The following is a 23,360-nucleotide window of genomic DNA, read 5'->3' on the forward strand; positions in this document are numbered from 1 at the left end:
CGCATGGAAACTCTGCGGTCTGTCAAGAATGCAGTACAGCCAGGGGAGTTTCTCACATCCCTAGATCTGTCGGAAGCCTACTTGCATATCCCAATCCATCGGGATCACCAATGCTTCAAAGTCCTGAATCAGTACTTCCAGTTCCGAGCTTTACCCTTCGGGTTAGCCACCGCGCCGCGGACCTTTACCAAGGTCATAGTAGTAGTGGCAGCCTCACTCAGGAAGGAAGGAATCCTCGTCCATCCCTACCTGGACGATTGGCTGATCAGGGCAAAGTCACCGGAGGAGAGCCACCAGGCAACCAACAGAGTTATATCTCTTCTGGAAAGCCTAGGATGGGTAGTAAACTTGAACAAGAGTTCCCTACAGCCTTTTCAGTCACTGGAATACCTAGGGGTCCGTTTCGACACCCAGGAAGACAAGGTCAGTCTGACCTCCAGGAGGAGATCAAAGCTCCGGAATCGTCTGCTGGCCCTGCTGAGCGCCACCCGGCCCACAGCTTGGGATTATCTACAGGTCCTCGGCCTCATGGCATCCACTCTGGAGGTGATACCATGGGTGCGGGCTCATATGAGACCATTACAACGCGCCCTCCTATCTCGGTGGAGCCCACGATCACAGAACTACACCGTACACCTACCTCTACCAGCCAGAGTGCGGAATCAGCTACGGTGGTGGTTACAGCCCGGCCACATGAGCCGGGGGTCACGAATGTCCTCCCCAACCTGGACCCTGCTCACTACAGATGCCAGCCTGAACGGATGGGGAGCACACTGCGAAGAACTCACCGCCCAAGGGCGGTGGAACAGAGAAGAGTCAGGGTGGAACATCAACCGACTAGAGGCACGGGCAGTCAGGCTAGCATGCCTGCGATTTGCCCACAGAGCGCTCAGAGTGATGTCGGACAACGCCACCACAGTGGCATACATCAACCGACGGGGCGGAACCAGAAGCCGACAGGTATCCCTAGAAATAGCCCCCCTGATGACTTGGGGGGAAGCAAATCTCCAGGACATCGCCGCCGTCCACATCGCTGGGAAGGACAACACTGCGGCAGACTTCCTCAGCAGAGAAAGCCTAAACCCGGGGGAATGGCAGCTGTCGCCCACAGCTTTCCAGATAATTGTGGATCAGTGGGGGACGCTGGGCATGGACCTACTAGCGGACAGGTCCAACGCTCAAGTACCCAGATATTTCAGCCGCAGGCGGGATCCTCTGTCCCAGGGGATCGATGCCCTGGTACAGCCATGGCCTCAGGGGATCCTGCTATATGCCTTTCCTCCATGGCCCCTGCTGGGTGCCATTATACACAAGATTCAGCGGCACAGAGGCCTAGTTCTTCTAGTGGCCCCGGACTGGCCAAGAAGACCCTGGTACGCAGACATGAGAAGACTACTGGCAGGGAATCCACTACCCCTGCCTCCACACAGGGACCTGCTGCGGCAAGGTCTCATTCTCCACGAGGATCCAGCTCAATTCTCTCTTACGGTCTGGCCATTGAGGGCTAGACTGAAGAAAAGAGGATACTCGGGGCCGGTAATAGATACACTCCTCCGAGCACGCAAGTTCTCCACATCACTAACATATATAAGGATCTGGAGAGTATTTGAAGCCTGGTGCGACACTCATAGCACCAATCCACTTGCCGCTAAAATCCCTATCATTTTGGATTTCCTGCAAGATGGACTTCAGAAAGGTCTGTCCCTCAATTCAATCAATTGAATTCAGGTGGCAGCGCTATGCTGCTATGGTCCCCGGAGTGACGGCAACAGCATTGCCACACACCCAGACGTTTCACGTTTCCTGAAAGGAGTCAAACACATTTGCCCGCCAGTGAAGTGTCCAGTGCCCCTGTGGAACCTCAACCTAGTTTTGGAATTTCTAGCGGGACCCGCCTTCAGACCCCTTCGGGGCCTGTCTCTCCGTTCTCTCACTTTGAAGATGGTGTTCTTGCTGGCTGTATGCTCAGCACGCTGCATCTCAGAGCTACAAGCCCTGTCCTGTCGTGACCCGTTTCTCAGAATCACTCCAGAGGCTATCCATCTTCGCACGGTTCCTTCCTTCTTACCCAAAGTAGTCTCACACTTCCACCTCAACCAAACCATATCCTTGCCTACCACGGAAGGTTTGAAGAAGTCGGAAGAAGGTCGAATACTACGCCATCTCGACATCGGCAGGCTGCTGTCCAGTTACCTGGAAATGTCAGAAGCAGTACGAAAGATGGACCACCTGTTCATCCTTCACCACGGGAAGAAGCAAGGGGAAGCGGCCTCACGGGCAACCATTGCCCGCTGGATCAAAGAAGTTATCAAGGCGGCCTACGTAGAGGCAGGAAAACCACCACCTCTACGGGTCAAGGCTCACTCTACCAGAACGCAAGCGGCCTCCTGGGCAGAAACAAGGATGCTGTCGCCTGCAGAGATATATAAAGCGGTGACGTGGTCCTCCCTCCATACCTTCTCCAGATTCTACCGTCTGGACGTCCAGGCCAGGGAGGACACAGCGTTTGCGAGAGCAATCCTAAACGGACCTTGGGCAGCCTCCCACCCAGTCCGGGAGTAGCTTTTGTACATCCCACTTGTTTTGAGTCCATCTGCTACACGCTAGGAAATGTAGAGATTACTTACCTGATAATCTCGTTTTCCTTAGTGTATGCAGATGGACTCAGCATCCCGCCCGGCTGCCGGTAGACATGGGGATTCACCGACTCACGGTAAGCCATGTTTCCTTATATAGGGCTTCCACCCTGCCGGGTGTCGACGCCTTCCAGTTGAGAACACTGGCGGTCTCCAGCTACTATCAGTCGGTCAGAGTAATCCTGTTCATTTAATCGATCGGTCAGCTACAGCTTTTGCAAGGAAGATTACTGAGTTGCTGCACTTCCTGTGGGGATATATGTACTACGTGCTGATGTCAGATCCGTCTCCAACTGCTAGCACGAGCACACTATACCCACTTGTTTTGAGTCCATCTGCATACACTAAGGAAAACAAGATTATCAGGTAAGTAATCTCTACAATTTGTACATGCAAATACATAAAACAATATTGCTTAGTACTCAGTAGCTACCGTTTGGCTTATCACTGTGTTTTGTCTCCTGCAATAGACTTCTGGGTATGTTTTTAGGGACCCTGTTATGAATCTTAAGACAAAATGGCGCTCTTTTTTTTCATTGCCACTTAAGATACTGTATCCTCTTTTTTGTCAGCTTTATGTTTCTTTTAGTGAGTGATACACATCTAGGAAGCAAATGGAGAAAATCCCATGCTGCGAATCTCAAATGCGATGTCAGCCAAAGCCTTTTTAAAAATAACAAAGTCTTTTTATTTTCTTGCTTTCCAGAAACAAGGGCAGACCAGAAGCACCAAAGGTTTGTGACCCATGTTCTACGTGCATCCTATTGGGCGGGGTCCCTATCATTATACTGTATAATTACTTGCTGTCCCATGTAATCATTTTCAGAGCTCTACATTCAGAGCAAGCTGCAGCCATCTTTGCATTCTTTTACAGAGAGGAAGACCTCAATGCGGATTTATTTGGATTTGTTTCTGTCATTTAGTGCTTGCTAAATTGTTTTAACGCACACTAAAAGCATTTAGCATGTGCTAAATGGTAGAAAAGAAATGGATCAAAATTTCCTTGTGTTGCTCTCGGGGGTGGACCCTTGTCCTGGAACAATGGAGAAGGGCTCCCTGGTAGGGACCATGAAGCACCTGCCCCCCAGGGGGCGGAGCACTGAAGGAGACAGAGGCTAGGTAGAGCTTCACCACTGGAAGCTCAAGGTCCCCCCGGGAGGAGCCCATAGGGACCCGGGCCGCTTGGACTTAGCTGGGCCTCGCAGGGTCTCCTGGAGAGATGAGAGTCAGGCGTGCCCACAGACAGGAGGGGAGCACGGTCAGGTTCGAGGCTGGAGGTCAAGTAGAGCAAGGAGGACCAGAACAGCGTAGGTGATGACAAGGCTAGGAACAGAGCCAGAATCTTGAGATGTGTTCAAGCAGGCAGAGGTCAGAATCTGGGGATCAGGCAGAGGAGTGGTCAGCAAAGCAGGGGTCAGGTTCTGGAGGTCAGACAAGGTCACAGGCAGGCCGAGGTCAGAAGGCAGGCGGCAGGCAGGCAAATCGAGGAGCAGGCTGGAGTCAGGAGGCAAGCAGCAGGCAGGCCAAAGTCAGTACCAGAGAGACAGTATGAGGGTACCACCTGGGTAGACGAATAGACGAACAGGAACAAGAGGACGCTGGAGAACTAGGATGCAGGAACAAGCCAGGAACAAGACTGGAACAGAAGGATCCTGAAACAAGACTGGAGCAAGGTTCAGACGCAGTGACAATCTAGCAAAACACTAACCCGATTGCCAAGGAAGTCCAAGCAGGGCTTCCTTATATCAGGGAATCAATCAGGGTACGCCACGGAGCTAGGACCCGCCCCTGGCCCTGGCTGGGCGGTCCGCGCGCGTGTGCGTAGGGGCATGGCCAATGCCCCCGAGGACGCCGAGCTCCGGCCTGAGGCCCGATGCGTAGTGGAAGGCCCGGCGACCGCCGCTGTGGGGCACCGAGGCCTGGAAGAGCTTGCAGCTGCCGCTAGGCAGTCCGACCTGGGACCTGCCGGGGAACCAGGGAGGTGAGCAGGCCCGTGCGTGGGCCTGCCGCGGACGGGGTGCGTGACAGTTTCAGACTGGACACAAAACAAAATCAGGAAATGTCATTGGTGTTTCCCTGTTCATTTTCCAATGACAGCACATCAGTCCATTCATTTAATATCAAACCAAGTAAAGGTGTTATCTGTCCATTTCCTAATAAATACTGTACTAATGCAAAGACAAAGGTCCTGCCACAAACAATAAACTCATTATGATTTCAGGGTGCTGTGTTCATTAGTAAGTATTCATTTAACATTAACTGAAGGAGTATTTCCTTTTTCAAAAATCAGCAAAGATATGATAGTTATAAATTTACACACGAAAACACCTCCCATGCTGTTTGAATATTTATTTCAGGGTTTGACAAATATATATATTTTTATTTTTTATAGTAAATCTCTCCTGAGTATCTGCTTTTATGACAATTGCTATTTGAATTTTAGACTCCAGTTGCCTTTTCAGAGGCCAAAATCGATTTGGGTGTATTGAGCCCTAATGGATCGCCTCTGCTAAGCCTGTTGATCTAGAATCTGATAAGATTTTCTCTGGGATCTTTTATGGACGCCTGATGCCTGAATTATTACAACTCTGTATCTCGTGAGAATGGACGCTGGGTCTCAGCCATGTTTTCAAAATCTACATGTGTCACTTTCGCAGGGAACTTATGATCACCTTCTCTTGGACATGCCGGTCACTCGAGAACAAACGAATCACTATCGGGTTCTGGCCGAAACTGCTCGCAGCGAGCTCGCTGCCCTGCATGTCAAGTTCGAATGTGCTCAGACCGAGGTAAGACTAGACAGATGAAGACCTGTCGCTGGGCTGATCCAATGGCTCCGTGAAAAGTGCCGCCATCCAGAGGGCCCGGGTTTCACTCTGCTCCCCAGGCTGGGGATGCCGAAAAGGCGGCACTCATTCACAGCGTCTGGGGTGGGAGAGAAGGAGGGAGTCTCAGTCATTGGTGATACCCCAAATTGCCAGGTTCTGGAAGAAGCCACAGTGCGTGGCCCCCAGCCGAGGATTATTGCTGCTGTAACTGGGCTGAGTTGGAAAGGGGGATGTACAATAGAGGAGAAATGATTACAAATGAAGGCTTGTGATGCTGTAACCGAGTAGAGATTGGTTCCAATTGAACTGTTAACTCAAAGAAGGAGGAAAACTACCAATCTAAATATATATATATATGTATATACATATTTGGCAGTAATTAAATGTTATGATATTATTTTCTGAAATAACTTTGTTGTATTATGGGATAGTGGGTGGATCATTTTTCTGTTAAAATTCATCTTCTGGTTCTCCTTCAAGATATTCATCTAGCAATTCTTGCCAGCTTATTTGCACCGTGTCACATTTTATTTCCCTCCTTGAGAAAGAAATGCCCTTTGCCACTCCTTGTAAAACTCCAACACTATGGACCTTCACAAGTAATGGCCAGAAGTTCCCCCAGGTCTGGTGGGGAGCAGAAATTCAATTTAACCATGAATGCTCAGGCATTTTGTACGCCAATGCAAATGGGTCACTGGCTGAAATCCAGTGTGAACGGGGCCTTCTCCAAGGACAAGCAGGATGGTAGTCCTCATACATGGGTGACATCATCAGATGGAGCCGCGATGTGGAAAACTTATGTCAAAGTTTATGGAACTTTGACTAGGCACACTGAGCATGCCCAACCTGCTCTATCTCCTGCGCCTACGCGGGGTCCCTCTTCAGTCTCTTTTTTTTCTGCAGAGCTGTAAGCCTTGCGGTATGATTAAGCTCACTTTGGATGTTTTTTGCCTTGTGAAAAACTTTTGCTCCATGTTTTTTTCGCGGTTTGTCCTTCGATCGGTCACCTAAGAAGCATTGGCACTGGTCCTTGATGATGCATGGTGCTGGGCATGGGGATGCACTGGCTTTTGCCCCGATGCCCCCGAAGCGGCCCAGTGGCGAGAAGCGGCCATCTTCTATCGATGCCTGGGGTCTGCGACAGTCTCCAGCGGTCCTGTTGCCAGTCGCTGATCCTCTTTGCAGGTCCGAAGAAGATCTGGCCACTCCTCTTTCCTTCCGGTCGGTGTTGGCATCAGCAAAGTTTGAGGAGGAGCTGGAGTGCTGATTCTAGCTGGCTGTGGAGCGGGTGTTGCAGGGCTTCGGTTCTGTGGCACTGATGGCACCAGAGCATGTGCCACCTGTCCTTGTATTGCTTCTGGAGAAGCTCAATGTTCTCATCGGTATGTTACCGACCCATCCGGCGTCAATTCCTGGGGTGACATCAGTGCCCAGCGGGGCACCGAGGCCTCTCCCTACCAATATGGTGGTCGTTGCCTGTTCTTCTGAGAAGGAAGCTCCACCAAGGCCAGCAGAGACATCGAAGCCTGCAGCCCTCCATCCAGTTCTACTGGATATAGGCTGAGCACCTAGGGCCCTATCCGTTGTTGCATACTGTGAGGATGAGGGTCCCTATGACCCCTGAGGGGATGATCTGACAGAGTCCTCCTCTGAGGACGCTGATGGTCTCCTGTCAGACCCTTCTCCTCCAGATGAGCGAAGAAAATCTCCACCTGAGAACTTAACCTTCACAGGATTTGTGAGAATGATAGCAGAAGCCATCCCTTTTCAGCTTTTGACAGTGGAGGATGCCAGGTACAAAATAATTGAGATCCTCTAGTTCATGGAGACTCCTAAGGAAATCATGATTGTCCCGGTACATGAGATCCTTAAGGAGTTGCTGCTGAGGATATGGGAACAGCCCCTCATAGCGCCTCCCATTAACAAGAAGGCGGTCTTCCTTGTCCAGAATGCTGCTGGATTAGATAAGCGTCAGCTGCCTCACCAGTTGGTGATGGTGAATCCACTCTCAAGAGGGCCAAGTGCTTTCGCACCCATTTCTCAGCACCCCTGGGGAAGGGCCACAGAACGATGGGCACTTTTGGGAGGAAGGTGTTCCAAGGCGCCATGCTTATTGTCCGCATTGCTGTCTCCCAGCTCTACATAAGCCAGTACTTGCGGGACATCTGGAAGCAGGAGCAGGAGGTGGCTGAACAGCTGTCTCAACAGCAGCAAGACACCCTCCTGTCACTGGTGCATAAGGGTTTGGATTGTGGAAAACATGAGATCCGTGCGACTTATGATGTTTTTGAGACAGCATTGGCACCCACAGAATGACATGGCTGTGAGCCTCGGATCTCCGACTGGAGGTACAGGAAAGACTCGCTGATGTATCATGCATTGGAGAGAATAATTTCAAAGATAGGGTGAGGGATGCTGTGGCCCAGCTTCAGGACCACCATGAAACCCTCCAACAACTCTCCATTAGTACTCCGGACCCATTCCGAGGTGATGTTATTAACGTGCCGCGGTATATAAAAAAAAATCACGAAATAAATAAATAAATAAAATCCTCCTCATCCAGGAGGCCGTCGAGACTGGGATCCAGGAAGTCTTTCTTTCGCCAGAGGAAGTACTATCCTCTGCTTTCTCGATCCCGTCAGCACCATCAGAGCTCCCGTGGCTGTTACAGGCAACAGGGAGCTCCCAAGACCCAGCCAGCTCCTCAGTCAACTTTGGGGACGGGGTTTTGACTGGACCGTAGGGAGCATAAGCCAGTTTGCCCGTACCCGGGACGATGGACCCTCCCTCTTTGTGAACCAGTGGCCTAGTGTAACCTTAGATCAGTGGGTTCTGTCCATCATCCGTCAGAGGTACCAATTAAATCTAATGGGTGTCTAGTCAAATTGTCCTATGTGCCCACATTGGAGGTAGATAGCACATCAGGAGGTACTACAAGCAGAGCTCTCCTCCCTCTTTACTCCCAGAACAGTCGAGCCCGTTCCACCAAGGCAAAGAGGGGTACTTCCTGATTCTGAAAAGAACAGGAGGACTCTGACCCATCCTAGACCTAAGGGCCTTGAACAAATTTCTAAAAACAGAAAAGTTCAAGATGGTTTCCCTGGGCACCTTGATCCCCTTTTTGTAAAATGGGGACTGGCTATGCACCCTCGACCTAAAGGACATGTACACTCACATCGAGATCTTCCCAGGTTTGTTGAGGGAACACAGCACTTCCAGTACCGATTTTTGCCACTCGGGCTTGCGGTTGTCACATGGGTCTTCACAAAATGCCTGGCCATGGTGGCGGTGCATCTCCACAGTCTGGGAGTGCATGTCTTCCTGTATCTGGACAATTGGCCGGTCAATAGCCCGTCTCAGGCAGGGGCCATCAGGTCCTTGCGCTTGACTATTTGGGTGCCTGAGTCACTAGGGTTCGTTCTCAACTATCCAAAGACCCATCTCAGCCCATGACCTTAATTGACTTCATAGGAGCCTTGCTAGACATGGCTCAGACCAAGTCCTTTTTGCCCTGACAGAGAGCTGTTGCCATGGCAACCATGGTGGCAGAGATTCAACAGAGCCAGCAGGTATCTGCCTGGCACATGTTAAGACTGTTGGGCCATATTGCCGCAACCGTCCATGTTACTCCCCTGGCACATATACACTTGTGAGGAGCCCAGTGAAACCTGAGGTCACATAGGCATCAGGCCACGGATGCATTTACCCAAGGGTGGGGAGCTAATGTAGATAGGCTCGGAACCCAGGGTCTTTGGTCCGCTTAGGAACGTTCTTGTCAAATCAACTTCCTGGAGCTTTGGGCGATCCAGTACATGTTATGGGCTTTCAGAGATCGGCTGTCCAACAAAGTTGTCCTGATCCAGACTGATAACCAGGTAGCCATGTGGTATGTCAACAAGCATGGAGGCAAAGGTTCATACCTCCTTTGTCAGGAAGCAGTCCAGATCTGGTCTTGGGCCCTGGCCAGGATAGAGAATGTGGAAGCAGACAGGCTGAGTTGAGCCTTCAGACCCCACGAGTGGTCCCTGGACCAGGGGGTAATGAAGTGGATATTCTGTCTCTGGGGAAGCCTAGATGTAGATCTAGGCTTCCCCAGAGAAGCCTAGATCTACATCTAGATCTAGGCTTCTCTAGATCTAGATGTAGGTGCCTTGGTTCTGCTCCCTGTACAGGTCAGATGGAAAACCAACCGCAGATGCCCTTGTCTGTGGGGCAAGGGTCTTTTATATGCGTATCCTCTGATTCCCTTAGTGGCGAAGATATTCTTGAAACTTCGTGAGGACAGAGGGACTATGATCCTCATATCCCCTCATTGGCCGAGACAGGTCTGGTTTCCAGTCCTGCAGGAGTTGTCCATCCGGAAATCGATCAGTCTGGGGGCTTCCCCAGATCTCAACACGCAAGATCAGGGCAGGCTCAGCATCCCAACCTCCAGGTCCTATTGCTCACAGTCTGGATGTTGAGAGGTTGATTCTGCAGCCATTTGATCTTTCAGAAGATGTGCCTCGGGTCCTGATTGCTTCTAGAAAGCCTTCCACTAGAAAGTTGTACAGACTGAAGTGGAAAAGGTTTTCCGGATGGTATGAGTTGAAGGCCCTAGATCCGTTCTCCTGCCCCACACAAAAACTACTTGATTTCCTTCTACGTCTGTTGAAGGCTGGCTTAAAAAACAACTCTGTTAGAGTTCATTTGAGTGTAATTGGTGCATACTACCATGGTGTAGATGGTGTGTCCACCTCTGTACAGCCTATAGTTGTACATTTCATGCGGGGCCTGCTTCAATTGAAGTCTCCCCTAAGGCATCTCGCTGTGTCTTGGAACCTGAATGTGGTGTTAGCTCAGTTGATGAAAGCTCCTTTTGAGCCGCTGTGCACCCATGACCTGAAGTACCTGACCTGGAAAGTCATATTTTTGGTGGCTATCACTTCAGCGCGCAGGGTCAGTGAGCTTCAGCCTTAGTGACTTATCCACTTTATAGTATATTTTATCACAACAGGGTAGTCTTGTGTATGCACTCTAAGATCCTTCTTAAGATGGTGATGGATTTCCATCTTAACCGGTCAATTGTCCTGCCAATATCTTTTCCCAGGCCCCATTTGTACCAAGGTGAATGAGCACTGCACAGTTTAGACTGCAAACGAGCCTTACCTTCTATCGTGAGTGGATAGAAGCCCATAGACAGTCCACCCAACTTTTTGTTTCTTTTGATAAGAATAGGTTGGGCATTGCCATTACCAAATAGACAATATCCATTTGGCTAGCAGATTGCATCTCATGTTATTCCCAGGTGGGACTGCATTTTGGGGGTCATGTCAAAGCTCAGAGCCATGGCAGCATTGGTGGCCCACTTGCGAACAGCTCCCGTGGAGGAGATCTGAAAGGCTGCAAAGTGGAGTTCTCTCCACACATTCACATCCCGTTACTGTCTGGATAGGGATGGCTGACGCGATAGTAAGTTCGGCCAGTCTGTCCTTTGGAACCTGTTTAAAGTGTAGAACCCAACTCTCCCAACCTAGGGCATGTTGTTTGGGTTCAGGCTGTCTCCTCCTCTGTTACTAACCACACTGGTGTTGTGCCCTTGGGCACCTGGTTAGGTGTCTGTTTTCCCCTTTTTATGTTGGGGAGCATCCTGTAGTTAGGGATTCACCCATGTGTGAGGATTACCATCCTGCTTGTCCTCAGAGATAGCAGAGTTGCTTACCTGTAACAGGTGTTCTCCGAGGACAGCAGGATGTTAGCCCTCACGAAACTCACCTGCCACCCCGTGGAGTTGGGTTTCTCCTATTTTTTTATTTTTAATCATAATTCTATATTACGAGACTGAAAAGGGACCCCATGTAGACGCAGGGTATAGGGCATGCTGGGCATGCTTAGTGTGCCTAGTCAAAGTTCTAGAAACTTTGACATGTTTTCCACATTGGAGTTCCATCTGATGATGTAACCCATGTGTGAGGACTAAAATCCTGTTGTCCTCGGAGGACACCTGTTACAGGTAAGCAACTCTGCTTTCTCCACCCCACTGATGAGTTAATGTTATTTATGGAAGGATTTGCTTCTTTATCCTGACTCAGAAATACAACCTATAGTGGCATTGCTACTTGAAGGGTGGCTATTATTGTTTAAGGAGGACTGCTACTGTTTTATAATTGTATGTGTTTTATCATGAAGTGTATTGTTTAATGAGTGTATGTGTTGTATCATGAACGGTATTGTTTTATGATTGTATGTGTTCTATTATGAATGTTATGTTGCAATCTCTTCTGAGCATTTTTTGGTAGGATACATGAATTTACAGAAGCACATTGACACTTCCAGTTGCAGAAGTACTTGATTTCTTAATTGGATAATTAATTATTTTTATACTCCTCCAAATCTGCACTAAATGGAAGTTTGAATGCCAAAAAAACAAAGTCACTGGAATTCTGAGCCCTAAAGATAGTCAGTTGACCTCCAGACATGAAAATCATGAGACAGAAATGACATCTTTTGTTTGCCTGCATAAAGTTCTCCTGTGACTTTCGGATCATATCTGCTTAGCTTTCTGGTTAGAAGCTATTTTTTATAGACTTACATAAGAACATGCTATACTTGGTCAGACCAAGGGTCCATCAAGCTCAGCATCCTGTTTCCAGCAGTGCCCAATCCAAGTCACAAGTACCTGGCAAGTACCCAAAACTAAGTATATCCAATGCTACTGATGCCAGTAATAACAGTGGCTATTTTCTAAGTCAACTTGATTAATAGCAGGTAATGGACTTCTCCTCCAAGAACTTATCCAAACCTTTTCTAAACCCAACTACATTAACTGCACTAACCTCATCCTCTCATAAATACAAATATATACACACACACACACACACACACACAAACCTCCACCCTCTCATATATACTCACACACACATACCCTCTTATATATACACATACATACACACACACACACACACACACTCACACACCCTCTCATATATACACACACACCCTCTTGTACATAGACATACATAGACACACTCTCTCATACATACACACACACCCCTCTCATATATGCACGTACACACGCACAAACACACACACACCCTCTCATACATAAACAGACACCCTCTCAAATATACACATACACATACACACACCCACACCCTCTCATATATATATATACACACACACACCCCCTCTAATATATACTGTGATGAACTCTGAGGGATAGTGACATCTTGTCCCCAGTCTTCTTTTTATATTTGGCATATGCTGGAAGGGCTGACTCTTGCTAGTTTTCCTTTTGTGATTTTGTTTGGTTTCTTTTCTAGATTCTCTATCTCTCACATGGAGTACTTTTAAAGGACTAGGGGGGTCATTTATCAAAGTGCTATATGGCGTTTTCACATGCGTTAAGCCCTTTTCGCATGCTGAAAGCACCTTTATCACATGCGAAAAGGTGCGATGCAAATTAGGAAAAGGGGAGGAGTTTGGGGCAGGATTTCTGGCCAAGTGGGCCGGCTTCACAATTTGCAAAGCTATATCACACAGCTTTTAACTACACCTTTTTCATTTGCGTTAAGCCATGCGATATGGCTTTATCGCATTTTGCAATGTTTTCAGTATTTTAAGGGGAGAGAAAGAGAGAGCCTAGCTATAAGGTCCTCATTAGTGTAGGGGTGAGGGGTCACTTTGACATTCAGAGTGAGACGTACGAACAGAACAGTGCACTCTTGTGAAGATTTGATGACCTTGGAGTGAGGAAACTCACTCAAAGATGAGATTTGTGCAGTGTTCTCTCAACCTAGCTTGATGTTACCCAGGTAGAGAGTCCATCAAGTTAGGTTGAGAGAACATTGCACAAATCTCATTGTTGTGTGAGTTTCCTCACTCCGAAGGTCATCAAATCTTCACAAGAGTGCACTGTTCTGTTCGTACGTCGCACTCTGAATGTGAAGATGGCCCCTAACCCCTACACTAATAACTAAACCTCACCTCAAGTAGTTAGGTGGGCCTCTTATAGAGATATAAATACCTACCTAGTATGAGGGCCTTATAGTTAGGCTTTCTCTCTCTCCTCCCCACCCACAGTGGTTGTAGGTAGGAAATGCAACAATTCTGGCACTTATCTCAAAGTGTGAAAAAGTTATCACAGTTTGCACTAATAGCTATACGAAGCGCTAAGATAGTGCACTTTGCGACACACCCCTTTTCCTATCGCATGTGATATTTAGTGCATTTTCATAAATCCAGGCCAAAGTTTGTTAATTCCTACTTTTTTCATTTCTTTTTTTTCTAACTGTGTTGGATTTTTCATTCTGATTACTTTTCTGAACACATGATTTTGTAAAATTCATAAACAGAAATAAAAAATATGTATTGGGGCTTAAAATGATTCTTTGCAGACATTGCCTTTCTTTGCTGATGTCAGCTTCTGAGAGAAGCGTTCTGACTTTTGCATTCTGTTTCAATAACTTTTCTTCCTGGAGAGACATGTCAGCTGATATGCCTCATAGTAACAGGCACTGCCATTAGAGAATTTCCTGCAGCTGTAAGCAGATGTCCTGAGCCAAAGATGGATGCATATAAAGAATGCTAAAAGCAATCACGGCAGTAGAGTCCTCTGGCAAGGAGACTTGCTTTTAGAAAAATGTGATTTAATCCAAATAATTAAAAAAAAACTTTAAAAAACCTCATAATTTAAATGACTTTTAATTTTTTTTTAAAGGGCAATTTTCAAACTGCCAGCATGGGTGCAAAGTCTGCGGGTACATTTTATCTGTGGGTTTTGCACCAGTTTTCAAAGGAAAAATATGCATATACTTGCACTTTGAAAATTACCATGGGGACAAAGCCTCTGCAGACATCTGCAGCACTTTGCTTTTTCTGCAGATGCTTTTTGCAAGGAAGGTAAAGCACGTAAGTTTACAAATGCAAGCTATTTTTCCTCCCCTGACCCCAACCCATCCCTAGGAGAGTCGCCTCCCTCTGCGGCTAATCGTGTGCTTTTGATAGTTGTGCTTCTCCCTGATTCCATAAAATAACTTCAGTTGAATGCACTGATTTCTCTGCTTTTATTTTGTAGCTCCTTGACCTTCGGACTCGGCTGAACGCCAAAGAAGTTTCCCTCCACGAGCTGAAGAGTGAAGTAGAAAGCTATAAAGAGAACAATGCAAGGCAGTCCTCTCTGATCAGCTCTTTACGAGGCAGGGTGCAAGAGATGGATGAAGAATCAGGCCTGCTTGCTACTTCCAAGACTCGGGCAGAGATGGCAGTGCAGGCTGTGCTCCAAGAAAATCAGGAGATGAAGGAGAAGATCCAGGAAGAAGAGGCCAGGGTGAAGTAAGGGGCTGTATTAATCCCTTATAGTCTTTGACTTCAATACATGAGATGTCAGGGTGGTATTTTTGTCTATTTAGAGTCATAAGCACAGGTTATTCTTCTGTGTGTGAGCGGTTTGAGCAGAGAGGTACCCGCATGGGACCTTTAAATATTTACAGCCAAAAGCTACGTGTTACCTTGGGCACATTCATTCATATGCTACATTTTAGAAAGTCTGCAGAGAGGCCCTGCGCATCTCAGAAAAGCTGAATAACCCTTCTTTTCAGGGTTTTAGGCCAGTTCCCACTCTGCAGTACATAAAGCTTTATGAGCTTCACTGCAATATGCATGAGTCTCTTTTCCCTTTTCAGACAGCAAAGTTGCTTTGCTGACATCACAAAGATTAGTAATACAGTGGAAGAAGAGCATGAAATGGCTTGAAGCCTGTGTTAAGTAAGGGCAAGAAACTAAAAATGCTTGTCTACTTGTCAGCTGGCCTCATCTGAATGCAAACACTTACATGCCCCATCTCCAGAGGAAGCAATGGGTAAAAAGGCACATGGAAATACACATAGAAAATACTTGTTGGTGATCAAAAATAGTTCTGTGACTTAGAAAGGTAAAATGCATGATGAACCTCGGTCATGGAAGGCTAACATGTCAAAATGGAAAATAAATTTCCGATGTCAGCATTCTACTTTAACAGTTCTGTCCATAAACGTGTAATACTGGCTACTCATATGGCAAAAGACATCTTTCTCTTGATAAGAAGATTCAGCAGTCCAAACCATCTACAAGTTACAGCTGCATGTGACATAGCAACCCACACATCAACCCATCACAGAAAGTGTAGGGGCAGGGGGGAATAGAGCCTCCTCTGTAGCACATTAGGTTTCCATTCCTGCCACACCTATCCAGGCGGACTCCATCTATGGTATCTCCTCCTTACTTCTATACCTTCGTGCATATCACCCTGGCCATCACATCCAGCATCCCATATTATCTGATAGAAACCCCTTCTCACCTCCTGCTGCTTCCGCTCTGTAGAGGAAACGGCATGTAGTAAGGCATGTAGACAACCATTGCATACATAAAAGATACCTAGAGCCAGATCAGTGACTGCTGCCAGTTACTGGCCCCTTTAAATTGGTTTGTGGTGCTGCCTTTGTGGATGCTTTATACCCTTGAAAGAAGGAGTTGCTGCTCATTATTTGAATGAACAGAAGACTCCCATCCCATGGACTAGCAAGGTCCTTTTTCCTGCAGTTTGTCATCCCTGTTACCTACTGATGTCTTGGAGGCATATAATGAAATCTCCTTCTCCCCATCCCAGTAAGAATAATTGATTTTATGGTCATAGTCTGTCAGTGAAGTTCGGGCTGCTCACACATTGTTGAGCATTATTTGCTTGTGGTTTTCTTTTTCCTTTTCTGCCATAAAAATGACGCACAATTAAGCTCCGGAATTTGTTAGTGCAGTTAGTGTAGCTGGGTTCAAAAAAGGTTTGGATAAGTTCTTGGAGGAGAAGTCGATTAACTGCTATTAATCAAGTTTACTTAGGAATAGCCACTGCTATTAATTGCATCAGTAGCATGGGATCTTCTTGGTGTTTGGGTAATTGCCAGGTTCTTGTGGCCTGGTTTGGCCTTTGTTGGAAACAGGATGCTGGGCTTGATGGATCCTTGGTCTGACCCAGCATGGCAATTTCTTATGTTCTTATGCCAGTTTGTAGTGTTATCTGGCTAACTCAGGACTTGATTTACTGAAGCTTTTCTCCCATTCTGTGTATGGGAAAAATGCTTAGTAAATGAAGCCCTTAGCTAGAAAACTTGATAACTGCCAGAGAGCAGTCCTAAGGTTAGCCAGATAAACCTATCTGACTAACTTTGCCGGCTGCCCAGCTGTTGAAAATGGACTCCTATGTGTATATTGTTAGTGAATTTATGGGAAAAAGAGGATGAGGTAAGATATAAAGGAGAGGCTTATGTGGTAAGTGACGAAGTTTACGGTTGTGTAGGATGTAGTTGTTGCCAGAAGCTTTTTAAATGGTGAGTCCCACAGTCTGCTGTGCAGAATATTTATTGTACTTTCTCTTTGAAAACAGTTTTTGCTATAAGAGAGTGCAGCCAGAGTTTTTTGTTTTTTTTTTTTACAAAGAAGTTTGTCACATTTCACTTTCATGGCACATGATAGATTAAAATGACATGAGCTGTTTAAGCGAAGGAAAAGTGTCAAAATTATTCCCAGGTCAAAACAGCCGGGAGGGCGTACACGTATGCATGGATGCCGGCTCCGCTCGTGCGAATGGACGTGGCCATTTTAAAACATATGTACGTATATGTGCGCATGGTATAAAATCAGCTGTATGCATGTACATGTGCATAATTTTATATGGATGCGCGCATGTGCACACAAATGTCGCCTCTACCACATAAGTGGGGAGGGGATTTTAAAAGCAACATGCACCGAAGCAGTAGCCCTTTTTTCCAGTTTGCCCAGTTAGTGGATCAGACTTCCTAATCCCCCTGTTATGTAGCTTCCCTTTTACCCTTTTACCCCTGACCCCTATGCCCCGCTGACTCTCCTAGTTTTTTTTTAATACTTGCATGCGGCAGAGGTAAAGTTACGCTGTAGGGGACCCCGGCACAGGCTTGTGAGCGTAAAAAAGGATTGGATAAGTTCTTGGAGGAGAAGTCCATTAACGGCTATTAATCAATTTTACTTAGGGAATAGCCACTGCTATTAATTGCATCAGTAGCATGGGATCTTCTTGGTGTTTGGGTAATTGCCAGGTTCTTGTGGCCTGGTTTGGCCTCTGTTGGAAACAGGATGCTGGGCTTGATGGACCCTTGGTCTGACCCAGCATGGCAATTTCTTATGTTCTTATGTTCTTAATGCGCGCACATTTCAAAGTAACTTCCTGGCATGCCCATGTCCTGCCCGTGCTCCACCCAGCCCATGTTTATGGCCTGCCCCCTTTTTAAAACTTTCTTTATTGTGAGTGTGCCAGGAGATACGCGCATATGCATCAGCCTTTTAAAATCTGCACAGTGCCCGTCGGCCTGCCTTCTGCACGTATCTCCCGGCCTTGGCGCGAGTAGGACTTTTAAAATTCACCTGATATTCTATAATAGAAGCTATATGGCTGTGACAAGGGACCAGTTGGAAATATTCCTCGCCCCGAGTGCTCCTGGTGGTGAATATTAGCCACCTAAATGGTGAATAAACCATGAGCAGAGCAATGAGCATTAACGGGGTGTCTGCAGTACTTCTGCCTCCTGTGCACCCCAAATGCCTTTTTTTTGAGTTGAGCAAACATCACTTTTATTTCCGGAATATCCACGTTTATGAAAATTCGCGTTTGACAAAGCTTGAATAATTTGAGTTGTTTGCTCTTCAGAGCCCCAAAACCCAGGAGGGAAATGGGAACCTTTTGCGCAGAGGGGAGTAGTTGTCACCCTTAAAATGCTTCCATCCCATTCTCTTCTGGGGAGAGTGGCAGCTCGACTTGCAGTTGCTAATCTTGGCATTCCACTTCTGTCTTCCTCAATTAATGGGGCATTTCACCGTGGCAGTCTCTTGAGCCTGGCCAAGCTGAAATGTTCCCTGAGATTCCACCACGCTCAACTTAAGAAAGAGCTTTAAAATTTAAAAGTTGTTTTTATTGTGAGAAGCATTGGGGAAGGAATAGTTCTTGTTTTGGCGTGCACCAAGCCCAAGATCATGCGAAAAACGACTTTTAATTAAGAGTTGTTGTCTCCATTTGTGATTGCATAGCACTGTTTAGCACTATAGAATCTCAGGGACCATTTGACATTTTTTATTTTTGGATCAGGAAAGTTGAATTGCCTTTGTACAGGGTGATTTTCACACATAGGGCTCAAGCAAGTGCAGAATTTTAGCTGGATTGAGGGGGAGGCGTTCCCGGTGGCGTGTTTTGGGTGAGATTGGAAAATAACACAGGTAGATTGTACTTTCATATCTACAAGTATTTTCCATTAACATTTTACCCATAGAAACAGTAGGAGCTAAAATCTGGGAGTCCTTTGAGCCTGTGGCAGTTTTGAAAGAGAAAGAACACATAACACTTTCCCTTTGAACATTAGGTACATGGTCTGTGAGTACAAAATACCTATGGACTTTGCACCTAGGCAGACAGTTTGAAAACTGTCCCCTTTAAACATTGCTTTCCAACGTGCTCCTCTAGTTGGAAAAAATTCAGTCTACACTGTTATAAAACATTGAATAGCAAGGAAATGCTATGCTGCTGATGAGACCAGAATGCTATATGAATAGAATAGTAGTAAAAAAATATTTCTTTACAAATACTGTCCCCTGTTGGTATGAATGAGTTCTCTATTTTCCCATAGTCCCCTATCTTATCTTTTTTCCCCCAATCCACACATTGACTGTGGTGGTTTGCCATGTTTTATCATAGCTAAGAATCATAGCTAAGAATATGGTTCTCAAACAGCCATGGCAATCTAAGGTAGTATGCAGAACATATTTAGAATAACGGAAACATATCTCATGCTAAAAGCAAATGCTGAGCAAGTTCCTGGAACACAACATTCACCTGATACACTGCTGCAAAGATACTGGTTTATTAAGGCATCCCCAGGAGTCATCTATATGTCTGCTTTGTTGAGGTGTTCTTATGTTATAATAACTGGAATCTCTTGGTCAGTGTTTGACCAACATGGGAAACATTAGGAGGATGAAGCTGAAAGCTGTAACTCCTCCCTTTCAAGATCATATTAGTAGTTGCTGTGGAGCATAAAATTTCTATTTTAAACATTCCATTTCGAAATACATTTTAAAATAAAAAGGCTGATAGTCAAAGGCTTTGTCCGAGTAACTTTAAACTTTATCCAGACAAAAGCCAAGATTTGAAACGTCCTCTCTGCTGATGACTACATTTTTTTCTGTCTAAGGGGAGTCATGTGATGCGGTGACCATGGGTAGACATGCACTAGAGCAACTCTGGGTGCCACCCCTAACTTTTTGGAATTCCTGCACAATTTACACTCTAACTCACTTCCCACCAACTGGGCACAGCACAGAATGTATGGACAAATTTATGGTGCCACAACTGCAGACTACGATGACTTAAGTAAACTAAAAGAGAAAGACAAATCAAAGCCATCCAATGAGAAAATGACTGATGTAAACGACGATTCAGGCCGAGAACCACCAGATGCATTAATTACAGAGTTAACTTCCTTACAGGCCAATTCAGTAAAAACGCGGGAGAGCGGACGAACGCCCGCTCTCCCGGCGCACGCACCGGCCACTCGCCGGTGTGCGCGATACAGTATGCAAATGAGGTGGTGCGGTAGAAACAGGCATCCATAGCGCCTCCTTTTAGCCCGGAGCAGTGGCTGTCAGCGGGTTTGACAGCCGACGCTCAATTTTGCCGGTGTCGGTTCTCGAGCCCGCTGACAGCCATGGGCTCGGAAACCGGACGCTGGCAAAATTGAGTGTCCAGTTTTTGACCCGACAGCTGCCGGCCAACTTCAAAATTTTTTTTTCTTTTTTTTAAACTTTTTTTTACTCTTCAGGACCTCTGACTTAATATCGCCATGATATTAAGTCAGAGGGTGCACAGAAAAGCAGTTTTTACTGCTTTTCTGTGCACTTTCCTGGTGCTGGAAGAAATTAGCGCCGACCTTTGGGTAGCCGTTAATTTTTGAAAGTAAAATGTGCGGCTTGGCTGCACATTTTACTTTCTGTATCGCGGGGAATACCTAATAGGGCCATCAACATGCATTTGCCCCTTACTGAATAAGGGGTAAAGGAAAACGCGTGTCCAAAAGCATGTTAACAGTGCACTCCGTCAGAGCGCACTGTACTGTATTGGCCTGTTAGTGATTATGGGCCTGGATAGTCACCTTGAAAAAAAAAATCAATGAAAATATCACAGAGATAAAACTCTCTGTACAAGAAATAGGCAAAAGAGTGAATGAAGCAGAAAGAAGAATATCAACATTGGAAGACAGTAATAGTGAGATGGCTGGCAACTATGAGAGGCCCGTAAGATACAGGCCGCACAAGCAGATGAGAACTGTTTACATCAGATTAATTTGGAATTTGTGGGCTTGTCTGAAAACATTCATGAAACTGACCTAGTTTCGGTATTGGAAGCATGGTTGCCACAAGCAGTCAGTGCGGTGGATTTGTCGGGCAAGGTGGTAATAGTGCGTGCACACCGCATAGGAGCTAAAATGGCAACACAGTCAAAGCCAAGAGTGGTAATAGCCTACTTTCCTAATTTTTTGCAAGCATATCGGAAGTGCAAGGAAATCACATACCAAGATTCTAAAGTGCTGTTGTTCCAAGATTTTTCACCTGTAGTTGTGAGTCGCTGCAAAGAGTTTTCCCCAATATGCTCTGAATTGATGTGCAAGAATATCTGCTTCAGTCTTCAATACCCACCTTGACTATGAGTGTGGCAGACCTCAGAATTTGGTGACCCCAGCAGATGCAGCTACCATTTTTGACCACCCTGCGCGATTCGGTCTTCAACAATGGGTGAACCTGTGTGTTCGGTAGGGGCAGAGAGCAGGTTTGCTGAGCAATTGTAGTGTTTAATCTATGTATTCATTGTGCGATAATACCTTTTCCCAGTAATGCACAGCTAAAGCAGGCACAAAGCACAGAAAAAAGGTGCGTTTATTTCTGGCATTAAAACCTGTGTTGCTGTGCATTACTCTATCACATTCCATGTTAGGAGCTGGTCATTACCATTAACTCTGCCCAAACTCCTTCCATCTGCATAGCAAAAGTGACATTTGTATACTAGTGCGCGTTGCGCTATTTAACACGCATGTTAAGGAGTTATCGTGTGTGTTAGGGCGTTAACGCTAGCGTTAATGCGAAATGATAAATGACCGTATTAGCCTACTATGACTTATCTAGCCAAGTAACAAGGGATATTCAACGGCATGGTTATGCCACTGAATAACTGCTGTCAAGGCACTACTTAGCCAGATAAGTTAAATCTGACTAAATTAGATCAGCTCTATGGCTAGACTAACTTATCCAATTAACTTAACCAGATAAGAATGAATATCGCTACTTATTTGGTTAAGTTAACCAGATATGTAGTGTCTCCCAGATCTGCCCACTGCCTGCCCACAAATTGGCCAGCTAAAAGATAGCCAGATAAGTGACTTTTCCGGCTATCCAACACAAAACATATTTTCAGTATTGGGCCCTCAGCGCTTATGTTGTATGAATGGAATCCCAGCTGCTACATTTTGGCTTCATCTAATAATGATGGCACTGTGTAATGGATGTCTCGTCATGTATCTGTGCTCTTTGGAATACTTTTACCTGAGCTTTTTTGATCCATATGATGTTTGTAATTAGGGAGGTGGGATATGATTGCTGAATGGGGAGAAAATAAGAGAAAAATGTATTCTTGTATTGTCAGTTTACATTGATGTTACAGAGCAGCAATAAAAACAGTTAAAAAAAAATAAATTTCCGACTAGTTTATTACCCACACAAAATTTAGCCAGAGTAAAAAGAGATGATGATGGAGGCATTCATTAAATCTTAGATACTGAGCGCTGATATTCAGTACTGCCTAGGTCAGTGATGGCTAACCTATGACACGCGTGTCAGAGGTGTCACGCCGAGACGTGTTTGCTGACACGCGCAGCATTTCATGGACTATCGGGATTTTTTTTTTTCCTGCTGTGCCGATCCTTTATTTTTTTTTTTTTTAGCGGCTGCGCCGACCCTTTAAAATTAGTTTAGTATCTCTCCCCCCCCCCCCCCCATGCCCCCGGGTGCAGAGAGGCTCATGCGGCGCAACGACAGGCAGATAGGGATCGCATTTAAACGCGCTGATGCCCCTCCTCCTTCCTGCCTGTGCGGCCCGGAAGTAAACGTTGCCGGAGCCGCGTGGGCAGGAAGGAGAGAAGCATCAGCGCGTGCAGAAGAGGAGCAGCACTTGAGCTTACAGGCCGCCGCGAATCCCACCCAAGTCGCAGCGGCCTGAGAAGAGGAAGAAGCCCGGTAGCAGGGCCGCTGCAGAGCCCATCCTGCGGCGACCCGCGACGAGGCGGCCCAGAGGTGAGAGAGGCTGAGGGTCTGTAGAGGGGGTGTGTGTGTGTGTGCGCGTGTATGAGACGAGTTGAGAGATTGTGTTTGAGAGTGAATGTTTGCAGAGACAGCATGAGACAGCATGTGCTTGAGCAAGACAGCATGTGGGAGTGAGAGAGAGCCTGGGTGTGTGAAAGTCAGACAGCATGTGCCAGTGAGAGACTGTGTGTGTGTGTGTGTGTGTGTGTGTGTGTGTGAGAGAGAGAGAGAGAGAAATGCATGTGAGAATGAGAACCTGACTGTGTGTTTGAGGGAAGAAGATGGAGAGAAAAGAAACAGAAAAAAAGACAATATAAAAGGAATTGGCAAAAAAAAAAAAAAGAAAGGGAAGGTGGAAAAAAATAAGAAAGGGAAGGTGGAAAAAAAAAGCCTGTGACCAATCAATTAGAAAACTAAGATCAGACAGCAAAGGTTAAAAAAAATATATATATTTTTAGTGATTGGCACATGTAATCTTTGGGAATGTGCAAGAATAGTAACATCCCCAATAGTC

At 46.3% G+C, this 23,360-nt stretch overlaps 1 protein-coding gene across 2 annotated transcripts in view; it reads left to right on the forward strand.

The window, feature by feature from the left end:
• The window catches only part of LOC115088368 (coiled-coil domain-containing protein 170-like), a 91,419-nt gene that overhangs the window by 13,784 nt on the left and 54,275 nt on the right, over positions 1 to 23,360 (forward strand). For both annotated transcript variants that reach the window (XM_029596555.1, XM_029596556.1), the window contains exons 3-5: positions 3,343 to 3,370; positions 5,294 to 5,425; positions 14,520 to 14,776. In XM_029596555.1, the coding sequence (XP_029452415.1) occupies positions 3,343 to 3,370; positions 5,294 to 5,425; positions 14,520 to 14,776 (417 nt within the window). The remainder of the gene's footprint in view (positions 1 to 3,342; positions 3,371 to 5,293; positions 5,426 to 14,519; positions 14,777 to 23,360) is intronic.

This window comes from Rhinatrema bivittatum, chromosome 3, assembly GCF_901001135.1.
Source record: "Rhinatrema bivittatum chromosome 3, aRhiBiv1.1, whole genome shotgun sequence".
Taxonomy (NCBI): domain Eukaryota; kingdom Metazoa; phylum Chordata; class Amphibia; order Gymnophiona; family Rhinatrematidae; genus Rhinatrema; species Rhinatrema bivittatum.